The 15,328-nt window shown below is 63.2% G+C and overlaps 1 protein-coding gene across 8 annotated transcripts in view; it reads left to right on the forward strand.

The window, feature by feature from the left end:
• The window catches only part of LOC108293979 (regulator of telomere elongation helicase 1), a 38,820-nt gene extending 24,322 nt beyond the window's left edge, over nt 1-14,498 (forward strand). For 3 of the 8 annotated variants that reach the window (XM_017515666.2, XM_037733922.1, XM_017515671.2), the window contains 25 exons: nt 2,361-2,435; nt 2,551-2,632; nt 4,517-4,649; nt 4,816-4,929; nt 5,016-5,056; nt 5,174-5,259; nt 5,401-5,478; nt 5,921-5,998; nt 6,355-6,501; nt 6,598-6,713; nt 6,915-7,038; nt 7,122-7,272; nt 7,545-7,687; nt 8,377-8,472; nt 9,329-9,527; nt 9,617-9,757; nt 10,496-10,612; nt 10,890-11,123; nt 11,209-11,364; nt 11,471-11,623; nt 11,718-11,796; nt 11,925-12,001; nt 12,852-13,283; nt 13,422-13,634; nt 14,148-14,465. In XM_017515666.2, the coding sequence (XP_017371155.2) occupies nt 2,361-2,435; nt 2,551-2,632; nt 4,517-4,649; nt 4,816-4,929; nt 5,016-5,056; nt 5,174-5,259; nt 5,401-5,478; nt 5,921-5,998; nt 6,355-6,501; nt 6,598-6,713; nt 6,915-7,038; nt 7,122-7,272; nt 7,545-7,687; nt 8,377-8,472; nt 9,329-9,527; nt 9,617-9,757; nt 10,496-10,612; nt 10,890-11,123; nt 11,209-11,364; nt 11,471-11,623; nt 11,718-11,796; nt 11,925-12,001; nt 12,852-13,283; nt 13,422-13,634; nt 14,148-14,431 (3,549 nt within the window). In that variant the 3' untranslated portion in view covers nt 14,432-14,465. Of the gene's footprint in view, nt 1-2,360; nt 2,436-2,550; nt 2,633-4,516; nt 4,650-4,815; nt 4,930-5,015; nt 5,057-5,173; nt 5,260-5,400; nt 5,479-5,920; nt 5,999-6,354; nt 6,502-6,597; nt 6,714-6,914; nt 7,039-7,121; nt 7,273-7,544; nt 7,688-8,376; nt 8,473-9,328; nt 9,528-9,616; nt 9,758-10,495; nt 10,613-10,889; nt 11,124-11,208; nt 11,365-11,470; nt 11,797-11,924; nt 12,380-12,524; nt 12,667-12,851; nt 13,284-13,421; nt 13,635-14,147 lie in introns of those variants that run through there. The other 5 variants (XM_037733923.1, XR_005197870.1, XM_037733924.1 and 2 more) reach the window with 5 other exon arrangements.
• Nucleotides 14,499-15,328: the final 830 nt, after the last annotated feature.

A 15,328-nucleotide genomic window follows, 5' to 3' on the forward strand; every position in this document is an offset into this window, starting at 1 on the left:
CTGGGGAGTCATAACTTAGCTGGGGGCGAACTCTGGGCAGGGGTGGTCTGTGTTGGGGTCAGCTGCCACTAGGCCAGCCCCTTTGAGACTGCTGGGTCCCCCATTCCTCTGTGCCTGAGGCTTCCCTGGGGCGGAGGCACAGGAGGATTTTTGTTATTTTTTAAAGATAGGGTCTCGGTCTGTCACCCCAGCTAGAGTGCAGGGGTTTGATCACAGCTCACTGCAGCCTCGAGCTCCTGGGTTCAAGCCATTCTCTTGTGTCAGCTGGCTGAGTAGCTGGGAACACAGGCATGCACCACCACGCTTAGCTAATTAAAAAAATGTTTTTTGTAGAGATGGGCTCTTTCCATGTTGCCCAGGCTAGTCTCAAACTCCTGCCCACCTTGGCCTCCCAAAGTGCTGGGATTATAGGCAAGAGCTTCTGTGCCTCCCCAGCACCGGGATTTTCGAAGTGAGCTGTTTCCTGAGGCAGCCTCAGCCCCTGCTCACGGCAGCCACCAGTGTCACGGTGAATTCGTTCTGTTATTTTCATCCCTCCCTGTAGGCCAGTGCTTGGGTAAGAGGCAAAGCCCTGTGTTTCACTGTCTTGCCAGTGAAAATAGCTGGGAAGGAGGGAAGGAATGGGAGGAGGTTTCTCTCTCCTGTGCATACCCAGGCCCACGCACTTGTATGCATAGTACATGCACTGTTCTTTGGGAAACAGTGAAAAAAAAAACATGCACCACACGTGTGCACAAATCCCCCTGCCTTGCCAGGTCTATGTTCCAGACGCGGTGTCTGCTCACACGCGTGCCACATCCCTGCTGTGTGTCTGTCTCCAGGGTTCTAGCGGCAGTGGCTTGGCTGACGTGGCCACTCTGCTGGCCTGTTACGGGCTTTGCGTTCCTGTTCTGGCTGTTTGCGGCTCCGTTTCTGGGAATGGTGGTCACGTGCTTTCTCCCGTCCATTTCCCATTGATGTGCATGGTTCCCTGTGAGTTCAGAGAGACCCACGCCTGACCACAGGTCTTGCTGGACTTTTTCCATTGTCATGACAGGTTTGGTGAACGGACATTTCCTTGGTGTCAGATTTTTGTCCTGAGCTTGTGCCTCTCAACCAAGATGATAAACCTCGTCTTGTGTGTTTTCCAAACTGCACTGCAGCGCGACAAGCTCAGTGTCTGGGCTTCCATGCCTTCTGACGGCACCTGTGGGGGTGTGAAAGGCAGGATCCACCTTGATTTTTCCCAGCACGCCAGGCTGGTGGTTCTGCGCCGACCGAGCTGCTCGGCTTTTCCCGACTCCACGGAGCACCTGCTGCACTGCCGTTTTCCTCTCGTGTTTGTTGACCGTGTTTTGTCAGAAGTCCTGGTGTCAGCCAGAACCAATTTGTTCTTGTTTTTGTTTGTTTGTATTTATTCGTTTATTTTTAGTAGAGACAGTTTCACTAAATGTTGGCAAGGCTGCTCTCAAACTCCTGACCTCAGGCGATCCACCCGCCTCGGCCTCCCGGAGCGCTGGGGCTGCAGGTGTGAGCCACCGCGCCTGGCCTCTTGCTCTTTCAGCCTGCCTTCACATGTTCTCCACAATGCTTCTTGGAGTCAGCGTGTTGACTTCCTTTAAAAATCTGGCTGTGATTTTGACTGGAATGTGTTGACTGTTTTTCAGTCGGGGTCTCTGTCGCCCAGGCTGGAGTGCAGTGACTGGAATGTGCTGACTGTTTTTCAGTCGGGGTCTCTGTCGCCCAGGCTGGAGTGCAGTGGCACCGTCACGGCTCACCGCAGCCTCAGCGCAGCCTTCTGAGCAGCAGGAACCACGGGCACATGCCGCCATGCCTGGCTACTTTTTCTATTTTTTTTTTTTTTTTTTTTTTGGTAGAGACCCTGGGGTTGCACCATGTTGCCCAGGCTGGTCTCAGAAATGCTGGGTTCAAGCAGTTTGCTTCTCTCGGCTTCCCAGAATGCTGGCATTACAGGTGTGCACCACCATACTAGGCCACGTTGAATTTCTAGATTAATTTGGGGCCCTCAGGGACACAGAGAGGAGGGCAGGGCCCGTTGGCAAGGAGAGGCCCTGCTGGCTGCTGCATTTCCAGTGCGTGGAGGTGGACTGTGTGTGGGGAACACAGAGCTCACTGGGACACTGCTCAAGGAGGCATCAGGCAGGTGCCAGGTCTTGTCCCTTGGCCTGGCACTACATGGTGGCAGGGGTTGGTAAACCCATGACCCCCGGGTGTTGTCTGGCCTTCCATGTGTGGGGCTAGTGCTGTGGAAGGTCGGGTGGCCTCTAGGGCTCCGTGCCCTGGGGACGCTTGTGCACCGTGCAGGGCTCTGGGCTCTGGGCTCAGGCTCCTGACGGGGCTGCGCTTCCTCTTCCTTTCAGATCGTGTTCAGTGTGGACCCCTCTGAGGGCGGCCCTGGTTTCCTGGAGGGGCTGGGGGCCTTACGGTCCTATAAGGTAGGGGACCCCCCTCCAGGAGGCAGGTGGAGGTGGGGGTCCCATGGACCTGAACAGTAAGGGGCGGCCCCCAGGACGTGGGCAGGGCTCCACACACCTGGTCCTGTCCCCCCAGGTACACATCCATCCTGATGCCGGTCACCGGAGGGCAGCTCAGCGGTCTGACGCCTGGAGCACCACTGCAGCCAGAAAGCCAGGTATGGACCTGAGTCCACGCACTCCCCACCCGCCCAGGAGTGGCATCCGGCACCACCATGCCATGGCGAGGCACGCGGCCAGCCGGGGGTCTCCTGCCCCTCTGGGCCTGGCCACCTTCTCCATGTCCAAGCCTCTTGAGAGCCTCTCCTCACTGCCCCCCTGGGCCTGGCCACCTTCTCCGTGTCCAGGCCTCCTGAGAGCCTCGCCTCACTGCCCCCCTGGGCCTGGCCACCTTCTCCGTGTCCAGGCCTCCTGAGAGCCTCGCCTCACTGCCACTCTGAAAACTAGAGTTAGCTGACAGACCTAGGAGAGGGCCTGATAGCGCCATGACCTGCCCGAAGTCACGTGGTTGGTGGCGGCAGAGCCACAGTCCAGCCAGGCCTCTCTGCCAGGACATGCTCATTTATGCCCAGGCGGTCAGCACAGACCTGCGCAGTGAGGCCCAGCTCTCACGCCGGCCTCTACCTGGCACCTGGCCGGTCCCTGAGCTGCTGAGAGACCCTCGACCAAGCCTCGGTCCCATCCGAAGGCTGCCTGGCCGACCCCGTTGCCCGAAGCCCATGGCAAGCACAGGCCCCGAGGCTTCCCACGCTCTGTGGCTCTTGGAGTCGGAGCTACTGGGGATGCCATGTGGATGGGATCTGTGAGTGTCCCCTCAGCTCTGTGTCCAGAGCCCTCCATTCTTGGGGTGTGTCTGGCCCCACCCCCACTGTGTGGTGTCCAGTGGGGGGCTTCACAGCTGCAGTGGCGGAGCTACTGCTCCTTCCTTGTGCCCCAGTGGGGCCTTGTCCCTGGGCTTGGCTCATCCCTCTCTGGCACGTTCTGTGTCTGCTGCCATCTGCCAAACCACAGTGGCACAACATGGCCCTGGCTCAGGCAGCCCCAAGTGTGGTTGCAGTGGTTTGAGTCTGCCTGGAGGAGCCGAAAGGGAAGGGCTGAGGGGGCATCAGTGCCGGTGGCTTGACACTGCTCAGTGATGGCCTGTCCAGCGGGAAGGCTCCATCCTGTGAGGGAGACCAGCCCCTCACGCAGCTGGGGTTACGGGAGGCAGCCCGTGCCTGAGGCAGCTGGCAGCGCGCAGATCCCCAGGGCCTGGAATTTGTTCCATTGACTTCTCAGAAGCAGCCACTCCCTGTGTTGGGCGTTTGTAGGAAATGAGCTCCTAGAGGTGGGGAGGCAAGTTGGGGGGGAGGTGGAGGGGGGAGGGAGGGGGTTCCTCGTCACAGGGCACATTCAGCCCCAGGAAGCCGTGTTGCCTTTGTTAGGGAAGGTGCTTTGTCCCTGCCGGCCCACTCTTGACTTTAGAGTCACAGTCATTCTGCTAGTGCCGTGTGGATTCCCAAATTCCAGTGCACACACAGGCTCAGGCTCCTCCGCAGGCCACGGCCACCTCGGCCAGCCGGTCAGCCACTTCTGGGAACTCCTCTGAACCAGTGACGTTGTTCCCTGCTGACGCATCTCGGAGGCCTGCGCACACTTTCCCGCTTCCAAGCCGTCCCTCTTCCGCTGTGCTTCCTTGGAATACGGGCGCTGGCTGCTTCCTTCCCGTGTGCTCTTAGCAGGATGGGCTCCTTGCCCTGAGCCCCATGTCACCATTTCTGCAGAAGTTTAGTGTTAGAGTGGGCTGACCTCTCTGGAGGTGTCCCCAGTATCTGCCTGGGGTCGCCTCCTACTCCCAGGACCCCCAAGAGGGGCCCCCAGCTGGCAGGCTTTGCTCACACTTAGGGCAGTGTTCTTTGTTCTGACTTCTGCACACTGGGCCTGGGTGGCTTCGGGCGGCTCGCTTGCTTGGCAGTGGGTGGAGAGGGTGATGGGCAGAGAGGCAGGCGGTCAGGCCCCCAGTCCCGTCCTCACACCCTGCACCCCCCGCCTGCCACCCGCAGGGAAGGTGCTGAGCTACTGGTGCTTCAGTCCTGGCCACAGCATGCGCGAGCTGGTCCGCCAGGGCGTCCGTGCCCTCATCCTCACCAGCGGCACGCTGGCCCCGGTGTCCTCCTTTGCCCTGGAGATGCAGATGTACGGCCACCCTGCCAGGGGCCTCAGCACTGGTGACGCCGGTGATGCCAGTGGGGTGGGGGTGCTGGGGGGTCCCCATGAGCGGGGGTGCTGGGGTCTCGGGCCTCACGGGCTAAAGGGGTGCTGGTACATTTCCCCACTGTCCGCTCCCACTGGCCATGCTCAGCCCTTTCCCAGTCTGCCTGGAGAACCCACACATCATTGACAAGCACCAGATCTGGGTAGGGGTCGTTCCCAGAGGCCCGGACGGAGCCCAGTTGAGCTCTGCGTTTGACAGGCGGTAAGGGCCTGTCCCTGGGCCCTGCTGGGGTGGGAGGTGGGGGTGCTGAGCCCCAGGCCCTGAGCAGTGGCCTCTCCGCTCTGCAGGTTTTCTGAGGAGTGCTTGTCCTCCCTGGGGAAGGCTCTGGGTGAGTTCCCTGTGCCCCAGCTGTGCCCATCCCGAATCCTGGACCCCTGCTCCCAGGAGCTGGTAGGGACCCCGCAGACGCCCTCCCCTGCCTTGACCCTGGCTACGTCACTTGCAGGCAACATCGCCCGCGTGGTCCCCTGCGGGCTCCTCGTCTTCTTCCCTTCTTATCCCGTCATGGAAAAAAGCCTGGAGTTCTGGCGGGTGCGTCTCTCCCAGTGTCCTGGGCAGGGTGGGTGAGGGCAGGGCTGGAGCACAGAGCAGGTGGTGGCCACAGCCCCTGCCTGCCCTCATCAGATGGCGGGGTAACCAGGCCTACTGTGTCCCTGCCTCTTCCTCTCCCAGGCCCGAGACTTGGCCAGGAAGATAGAGGCACTGAAGCCACTGTTTGTGGAACCCAGGAGCAAAGTCAGCTTCTCTGAGGTCGGCACGTGGCCGAGGCTCTGGGCCCATTCCCCCGTGCCTCCCCTGCTCCTCACGGCCTTCCTGAGGCTGACCACCAGTCCTGACCCTGGCCCTGGCTGGCTCCCGGCTGCCTCTTCAGGGCTCCTGTGTTTCCTTCCTGGCCCTGGGTGTTGCCTCTTAGAAAGACCCCAGCACTGGGTGGGTGTGGTGATGGTGGCCCTCCTGTCTGACTAGTCCCAGCCAGCCACTCTAGCCCTGGGGTTCCCCATGTTTTCTGGGAAGCACTAAGCAGGTGCGGGGTCAGCCCGGGATCCGTGCCAGGAAGAAGCCTCCAGACCCCGATTGACCTTCCTGGCTAGGATGATCCTTCATTTTGGAGGATGAGACCTGGGTCTTCCTCATGGGGGAGGAAGGAGCCAGGGGTGCGCTCCAGGCTCAGTCTGACCGACTCTCCTTCTAGACCATTAGTGCTTACTACGAGAGGGTCACCGCTCCCGGGTCCACCGGCGCCGCCTTCCTGGCTGTGTGCCGGGGCAAGGTGAGCCATCTGGCCTCCGCCCTGATGTGGTTGCCTGTTCCCTGGTGGGTGCTCATGGCTCCCCAGCAGACTCTGTGCCCTGAGGGCTGCCTGGTCCCCTCCTCGGGTTCCACAACAGCGCAGCACTGCCGGCCCCGCTGGGAGCAGGTCCTGCTCAGGGCCGGGGGCAGGCAGGATGCAGGAGGTTCCTGGCCACAAGGAACTGTGGACCCCAAGTGGGGTCCTGACCCACAGATGGGGCTTTCTCTTACCCCTAGTTTGGGATGGTGCCTCGGGGAAGGTGGCCGGGCTGGGTGTGGGCAGCCAGAGGAGAGGCGCCAGCCCAGCCCCAGGCAGCTCCCTGGCCTGTCCCCTAGGCCAGCGAGGGGCTGGACTTCTCAGACACGAATGGCCGTGGTGTGATCATCACGGGCCTCCCATACCCCCCGCGCATGGATCCCCGGGTTGTCCTCAAGATGCAGTTCCTGGATGAGATGAAGGGCCAGGGTGGGGCTGGGGGCCAGGTGAGTTGCAGCAAGGTGGGGCTGGGGTAAGGCGGCCTGGTGACTGAGCCCCTCCCCCCGTGACCGAGCTGCCATGACAGCCCCCTGGCCCCACAGTTTCTCTCTGGGCAGGAATGGTACCGGCAGCAGGCGTCCAGGGCTGTGAACCAGGCCATCGGGCGAGTGATCCGGCACCGCCAGGACTACGGGGCTGTCTTCCTCTGTGACCACAGGTGCAGGCCCAGGGAGGCTCCCTCCCCCAACTGGGCCCCTGGACTCTCCCTCCCCCTATGAGGCCCCACCTCCCCCAGAGCCTCTCTGGCTACTCTGGGTCAGCCTGGGGCCCCTGCAGGCAGATGGGGGTCTTCACATTGGTGAACTGAGCCCCAGAAGTGGCTGTGGGCAAAGCGGCAGGGCTGTGCCCCCCCCCCCAGGTTCGCCTTTGCCGATGCCAGAGCCCAGCTGCCCTCCTGGGTACGCCCCCATGTCAGGGTGTACGACAACTTTGGCCACGTCATCCGAGACGTGGTCCAGTTCTTCCGTGTTGCTGAGCGAACTGTGAGTTCCTGCCCAGGGAGGGGGTGAGGGTCTTGTCCCCAGAGGGGCCAGAAACAGGCCCACCCACCCCCACGGTTCTGCAGATGCCAGCACCGGCCCCCCGGGCTGCAGCATCCAGCTTGAGTGAGAAAGAAGATGCTGTCAGGGTGGCCAAGTCGCCTGGCGCCCTCCTTTCCACCAGGAAAGCTAAGAGTCTGGACCTGCATGTCCCCAGCCTGAAGCAGAAGCCCTCCGGTACGGGCGGGTGGTGCCAGGCGCCCGGGTTGAGGCGGCTCACCCGGGTTTATGCACCGTCCCTCCCACCTGCAAAGGCTGTTGCTCCCTCCCAGGGTGGGGCCCCCAGGGGCTGGAACCCTCCCCTACAGGCAGAGAATGCCCCAGGCAAGGATGCCCCCCAGGACCCTCCTAGGCAGGGTCCCCCAAATACTGGGACTGTCCCCCAGTAGGGCCTTCCCCACAGGCAGGGGCCCCTGTGGGTGTCAGCGGGCACTGGGGTGCTTCTGCAGGGTCGCCAACTGTTGAGGACCCGGAGGGCAGCCTGTGTGTGGAGTATGAGCAGGAGTCTGTCCCTGCCGGGCAGAGGCCCAAAGGGCTGCTGGCTGCCCTGGAGCACAGCGAGCAGCAGGCTGGGGGCCCCGGCGAGGAGCAGGTATGGTTCCAGAGCCTTGGGATGGACACAGACCCTCTGTCTCCTGAGGCCAACCCCACCCTGCCCATCTGGCCTCAAGACGCCTCCCCACATGCCCCTGTAAATCCCCTGCCTGGTGGGCACATCACTTGGCTCAGTGCACGCAAGGTCGGGCGTCCCTGCCACTGGCCACACCTGAGGCTGCACTCTCCAGGAATGTGCTGTGCCTGGGACCCAGGTTTCTTCTTCCTTGGGGCGTTTTGCCCTAGACACCCATAATTTCTCAGGCCGACCAGAAGCTTGCTTCCTGCTTCCTGCTGGGAGCCGTTCCCCTCTTCCTGCCCGTCCCTGCCCTTCAGGTCCCTGGAGTGAACCCCAGGTGCAGACACCAGGCACCCATGTCCTCTTCCTGCCAGCCCGTCCACTGTGGTCAGACTCCTCTCTGGACCTGCTCTTACATGACGCCACCTGCCAGCCTCATGAGTCGGTGGCGTGGCTTGGAAAGGACTGGGTTTTGGCACTGTCACCAGGGTGCTCCGTGAGCCCTCCCCCGGCCTCCACTCACCAGGGTGCTCTGTGAGCCCTCCCCCGGCCTCTGGCTTGGCTACTTGGGGCCCCAGGGTGCCATCTTCCCTGTGGGCCCAGGTACATGTCTCAGGTGCTTTGGGGCCCCAAGGGTGTGGTTAGAACCACAGCCGTGTCCTCCTCAGGCCCACAGGCACTCCACCCTGTCCCTCCCACCTGAGAAGAGGCTGGCAGAGGAGCCACGAGCAGGGAGGAGGAAGATCCGGCTGGTCAGCCACCCGGTGCGTGAGCAGTGCCTGCACCTGTGCTGGCTTCCTGGTCTCCTCGGTGCCCCCGGCCAAGTTGGGATGTGGCCTGACGGGACCAGGGAAGCCACCCCAGGAGCTGATGTTCAGGGCAGCTGTGATGCTGGCAGGCTGGGGGCTCAAGTGTGCAGTTTCTTCCCAGCTGGAATCAGGCCCCACCTTTGGGCAGGCTTGGCTCTGGCGTTTCCCTTAAGTGTGTTCGAGTACCTGCCCCATGTGAGGGCGCAGCCTATTCCCAGCCTGGGATGAAAGAACTGAGTTACAGCCGGAGCCAGGAAGCCCCCTGCCTGCTGGAAAGCCCCAACTGCGGCAGCCTTTGTCCCTGTCCCTTGGCTTCTGGGAAGAACTGGGTGGTGCCATCAGGAAGTGGTGGCTGCTGAGGGGCCTGGGTGGGGAGTCCCTCGGCCGCCCCTGCCTTGGGGTGTGCAGAGATGGGCACTGCACATTGGGAAGCCCCTTCCTGTGAGCTCCCGTCCTGGGAGCCTCAGCTGCATCCGCTGTGGGGGCAGGGGTCTTGAGCGAGGAGGGAGATGGGCCCTGCAGGACCCCCAGCTGGAGGGAGAGCCCATCTCTGCCCATTCGCTGCTCTCAGTTCCCTACCAGCCTCTGACTGTGTGATCTGAGACAGGCCCAGCCCCGCCCAGCACCAAGGCCTTCTTCCCGCAGCACCTCCCTATGCCCACCCAGCCAGCCAGTGTCTGAGGCAGCAGCCCGAACCCCACCCCCTGCAATCACTGTTCCAGGGAACCTTCAGTGCTCCAGGGAAGGCTCTGCAGCCCCAGGTGGGATGGTGAGGCTGACCCTGACGGAGCCTTGGGCCTGTGTCCTACAGGAGGAGCCCGTGGCTGGTCCACAGGTGGACAGGGCCAAGCTCTTCATGGTGGCTGTGAAGCAGGAGCTGAGCCAGGCCAACTTTGCCACTTTCACCCAGGCCCTGCAGGACTACAAGGGCTCCGATGACTTCACTGCCCTGGTGGCCTGTCTCCGCCCCCTCTTTGCTGAGGACCCCAAGAAGCACAGCCTGCTCCAAGGTGCCCTGGCCTGCAGAGGCCACCCACCCTGAGGGCCATGCTGCCACTGTGCGTGGTGGGGGCTGACGGGACAGATACTTCCTTCACAGGTTTCTACCAGTTTGTGAGGCCCCACCACAAGCAGCAGTTTGAGGAGGTTTGCATCCAGCTAACAGGACGAAGCTGTGGCTATCGGCCTGAGCACAGCATTCCCCGAAGGCAGCAGGCACAGCCAGCTCTGGACCCCACTGGTAAGTGGGGCCCCCATGGGAACCTCAGACTCCTATGAGGAAGGCAGGGTGGTACTGCGGTCCTGGGGTGCCTCTGTTTCCGTATGAGAGTGATGGGGGCCACCTCCAGCAGCAGCAGCATCACTTATTGGGGAGACCCTGTGCAACTCCTTGCACTTCCTCTGCCCCCCCATGCATGGCCCTGTCCCTCCCATAGCCCCTGACCCCCCATGCACTGCACTGTCCAACGCTCACATGGCCTTGTCCCTCTTATAGCCCCCTGTCCCCCAGGCATGGCCCTGGGGGGTCAGCTGCACATGCCAGGGTGCTAGAACCCCAGACCCTATCCTCCCTACTCCTGCCTCTGCCTGGGGTGGAGTCCAAGCCTCCAGGGGCAGGAGCATCTGTGTTCATGCTTAAGGAACAGCCCCACAGAGTTCCCCTAGTGCAGGGTTCACCCCAGCAGGGAGCCTAGCTTTTTGGGAAGACCCCAGACCCCTTCTGGACTGGGTGCTCACTGGAGTGTCCTCACACCTTACCCACCCCAAGGCTCTAAGCTCCTGAGCGGGGCTTTGTTCTGCCCGCCACTGTTCCAGCCCCAGTCCAGCAGGAATGGTGGCTCCTCCACTGCCCCTGCCACCTGCGTGTGTGCCTGTCTGGGTTTCCCCTCCCTGGTCTGAAGAGGGTGAGGCCCCTTCAGCCAGCCCTGCCCCCTACCCCGGGGAACTTTCCAGATGTGGCTCTGTGTCTCTTCATCAGGAAGGATGGCACCGGATCCCAAGCTGACCCTGTCCAAGGCTGCGGCCCAGCAGCTGGACCCCAGAGAGCACCTGAACCAGGGCGGGCCCCACCTGACCCCCACGCCACCCCCCAAAGGTAGCTGGCTCCTGAGCCACGTGCAGCCTACGAGTTTGTGGGGCCCTCGGTTCTCGGCGAGGCTCGCGCCTGATGTGGCCTCAGAGCCTTTGAGCTGCAGCTACCGGTGGTGCCCCCGCTGTGGTGAGCTATCACCTGGTGGGGGCTGCTCCCGGTTCCACACCCCAAGGCCATCCTGAGCAGCAATCCAGGAATTCCTGAGAGGAAGGGCAGGCAGGGTGGTGGGACTCTCAGCCCTTCGCCCCAGTGCCACTGAGCCGTGCTACTCCCACACCAGGGGACCCTGACAGCCACCCACAGTGGGGGTCTGGAGCACGCAGAGCAGGGAAGCAGGGCCAGCGCGCCGTGAGTGCCTACCTGGCAGATGCCCGCCAGGCCCTGGGGTCTGCAGGCTGTAGCCAGCTCCTGGCAGCGCTGAGAGCCTACAAGCAGGATGACGACCTGGACAAGGTGCTGGCCGTGCTGGCTGCCCTGACCACCGAGAGGCCTGAGGACTTCCCCCTGCTGCAGAGCAAGTGGCCCCAGGGTGCAGCGGGTGGCGCAGAAAGTGGTGGGCAGGGTGGGGCCGTGCAGGGTCTGAGCGAAGTCCCCTGCAGGGTTCAGCATGTTCGTGCGTCCACACCACAAGCAGCACTTCTTGCAGACGTGCACAGACCTGACTGGCTGGCCCCACAGGGATACAGAGCTGCCGGGACCCCAGGAGGAGAGCCGTGGCATGCCTCCTGTGCTCGCTCACCGGACTCGCCGACCAGGTGGGGTGCCTGCCTGTCTGCTCCTGACGGCGCCCCAACCCCATGCCACCTTGGGAGTGAGCAGCAAAGCCCCAGGCACCCCTCAGACTGACTTATTTGCCTCCAGGCCCCTCATGGCCAGAGAAGGCCGGGAAGACGCAGAGCAAGATCTCGTCCTTCCTTAGACAGAGGCCGGCGGGGGCTGTGGAGGCGGACGGTTCAGCGGCAGGGCCCAGCCAGTCCTCCAGACCTCCCCACGGGCCTGCAGCATCTGAGTGGGGTGAGCCTCATGGGAGAGGCCTCGCTGGGCAGCAGGCCGCGGGAGCTCCGGGAGGAGGGCCCCTCTCAGCGGGCTGTGTGTGTCGGGGCTGCAGGGCGGAGGACGTGGTGCCCTTCCGGTGCCCTGCCTGTGACTTCCAGCGCTGCCAGGCCTGTTGGCAACGGCACCTTCAGGTTGGTGCCTGGCTGCTGCAGTCCCTGCCGGGCGTGGCCTCAGGTGGCGGGCTGAGGGGGAGAGGGCAGGCCCTTGGCCCGGGGGTGGTGCCTGGCAGGCATGTCCAGTAGGCTGCTTGTCTCCACAGGCCTCTAGAACGTGCCCAGCCTGCCACAACGCCTGCAGGAGGCAGAGCATCATGCAGGTCTTCTGGCCGGAGCCCCAGTGAGTGCCCATGGAGGCCGTCAGCACGCCCGATGTGGCTTGATCACCTGCTTGTCCAGCTCCAGTGGGCCAAGAACCCACCCAACAGAACAGGCCCACCTGTGCCTGCCTGGCCTGTTGCAGGTGCCCGGCAGGTGGGGCCCATGGTTGGTCACTGCAGTGGAGCAAGATCTGGACTTGCCTCTGAGAAGCCCTGAGCTACCTTAGAGTCTGGGGTGGGTTTCTGGGAAAGTGTTTCCCAGAACTTTCCCTGGCTCCTAGCCTGTGAGTGGTACTCAAGAGGCGTCCCAGCTGAGCCCCTGACAGGAAGGAGGCTCCTGTGGGCATGTGTCCATTTTTATTTGGGACAGGGCTCTCTAATAAAACTGCTGGCAGTGCCCAGGATGGTGTTTTCATGGCTGGGGGTTGGTGGAGGGATTTGAGGGTGCACAGAGGAACAGGGAGTTGGCAAAGTTGCCTCCCAGCCTGCCCTGTGACACGTACTTTCTCCACAGTGGGCTCAGCCCTGCCCTTGTCCTCACAGCTGCAGCCAAGCTGCAGTTTGTGAGGGACCCACCAACACCCCGGGCCATCTGGCCTGGCTGCTGGGTCAGGAGCTGCCCCAGGTGCTGAGAAGGGTGGTTCCTTGGCTGGTGAGGCCCCTGTCTGGGGAGGGATAGCGCCAGGTGGGTGAGGGGGCTGCCTGGGGAAGGAGGGGTTCCCATGGGGCATGACGAGGCCGGCCCCGCCCTCTACGCCCATATAGGGCTGCAGCAGGACGGGCTTGGGGACTGGGGGAGGAGGAGGGGGCGTGCTGGTCAGGCACGGCAGGGTCCGGTATCTGCACTGAGCCTCACTCTCCCTGCTCCAGCGAGGACCATGAGGGCACTGGAGGGGCCAGGCCTGTCCCTGCTGTGCTCGGCATGGGTGCTGCCCACCCTGCTGTTGGTGATGGCCACACGAGGAGCGGCAGAAGCACCCACCTACCCCCGGCGAGACCCAGAGACAGGAGAGTGGCTGGAGTGCGCCCAGTGCCCCCCAGGCACCTTTGTGCAGCACCCGTGCCGCCGAGACAGCCCCACAATGTGTGGCCCCTGTCCACCGCGCCACTACACACAGTTCTGGAACTACCTGGAGCGCTGCCGCTACTGTAACGTCCTCTGCGGGGAGCGAGAGGAGGAGGCGAGGCCCTGCCAAGCCACCCACAACCGCGTCTGCCGCTGCCGAGCCGGCTTCTTCGCACACGCTGGTTTCTGCCTGGAGCACACGCCGTGTCCACCTGGCGCCGGCGTGACTGCCCTGGGTGAGAGGCGGTCGAGGGGAGGGTCCCCCTCCGGGGAGTGGTGGCCAGAGGTGTGGCGGGTGGTGTTGCCACTCCCAGGCTTGCACCCTGAGCGAGGACACCAGTTCCCCTGACCCTGTTCTCCCCTCCTGGCCGCAGGCACCCCCAGCCAGAATACACAGTGCCAGCTATGCCCCCCAGGCACCTTCTCAGCCAGCAGTTCCAGCTCAGAGCAGTGCCAACCCCACCGAAACTGCACGGCCCTGGGCCTGGCCCTCACTGTGCCGGGCTCCTCCACCCATGACACCCTGTGCACCAGCTGCACCAGCTTCCCCCTCAGTACCACGTTACCAGGTGGGCCGGGTGAGCCAGGTGAGCGGAGGACCTGCCAGCTGGGCTCGCTCTGGGAAGGGCCCACGGCAGATTTAAGGGGTCAGGGGTCCCTGCCTTAGATCCCCACCAAGGCCACCACCTCAGGGGTGGCTGAGGATCAGGATCCAAGCTGGCACAGTCTCCTCTGGGGAGCACTTGGAAGGTGGGTGGCACACTCCCCTAACTGCTCCAGAGGAAGGTGGCTGCCTGCTCCGACATGGGGAAACCGAGGTCCAATGGCAACCACTGTTGAGAAGTCGCCGGGGGAAGTGACCCCCTTAAGTCAAGACAGGTCCAGTCCATCTGGGGGTCCCAGCTCGCCCCTCCCAGTGACCCAGGAGCCCCAAGCCCCTGCCTGGGCCCTGTTGCCTCTCCCAGCCCCGCTCCTCCAAGCAGTCGCTCCCGCCCTCAGGCCTTTGCCCCAGCGAGCGCTGACTCTGAAAGCAAGGTATCTGGCAGGCCCCCACCAGCCTGTCTGGAAATGACTGGACCCTGCCTCCCCTCCTCCTGCAGGAACGGAGGAGTGCGAGCGCGCCCTTATTGACTTCGTGACTTTCCAGGATGTCTCCATCAAGAAGCTGCAGCGGCTGCAGCAGGCCCTCGAGGGCCTTGGGGGCTGGGGTCCCGCACCAAGGGCGGGCCGAGTGGCCTTGCGGCTGAAGCTGCAGCAGCGGCTCAAGGAGCTCCTGGAGGTGGGGGACGGAACGCTGCTGGTGCGGCTGCTGCGGGCGCTGCGCGTGGCCAGACTGCCCGGGCTGGAGCGGAACATCCGTGAGCGCTTCCTCCCCGCACACTGAGCCTGGCCCCCTTGCCCCCCTTATTTATTGTACATCCTTGGCCCCCACATGCACTAAAAAGAGGCTTAAAACTTTTTTTCTTAAAAAATGAGGTTTCTTAAAGCCATTCCGTAAAACTGGTTGTGGCCTGTTGTGCAGCCGCTGGGACAGCAGCGGGGCCGCCTGAGCTGCCCGGATCCCTCAGGCTCCCACCACAGCTGCTGCCTGGAGCTTCCCCTTCCGGGGTCAGTCAGTGGGCAGCACCCCCCTCTGCTCCCTGCTGGCTGTGGCGTGTGGCGGGGTCCCCAAAGCTCATGGTGGTTGACCTGGGTGGGCATACCTGCTGGATGAACAGGGCAGGGCTCAGGCTGGCCTGTCATCGGGGCCCCACACTAACCCCCCCACCCCCCTTGAGTTCCTCCCATTCCCAACTCGGGATTTCCTGAGAGGGGACCTGCCAGAGACCACCCCCAGGCATCCCGTGCGCTTCCTGGGAAGTGAGGCTTTTCACCTCTGGGGCAGGCTCTGAAGTCTCCAGAAACATCCAGAGCAACTGGGGCCTGCCTCAGCCACACACCCCTCCCCAGCGTGGTCAGACATCCCTGTGGCTGGAGGCCCAGCCCTCCCACAGGTCCTAGGAATCAACCTTTGGGACATGCACAGGCCCCCCCGCCCCACCCAGAGATGGCGTGGGGACTTCCAGGCCTCGCTCCCGTGAGTCACAGCCACCCCCACCCTGACTCATGTCCCTTCCCAGAAGCTCCTCCCAGGCCCCCCATGTCCCATATCCGCAGGAAAGGACAGGCCATGGCTCTGGGCCCACCTGGGGAACCCCTCACTTGCCCTCAGCAGCCCGGGGCCACCTTCACTGCGTCAAGAGCTGAGCCTCAGGCCTCCAGGAGGGAAGGGATGGACAGA

This window comes from Cebus imitator, unplaced genomic scaffold (genome assembly GCF_001604975.1).
Source record: "Cebus imitator isolate Cc_AM_T3 unplaced genomic scaffold, Cebus_imitator-1.0 Scaffold555, whole genome shotgun sequence".
NCBI lineage: Eukaryota > Metazoa > Chordata > Mammalia > Primates > Cebidae > Cebus > Cebus imitator.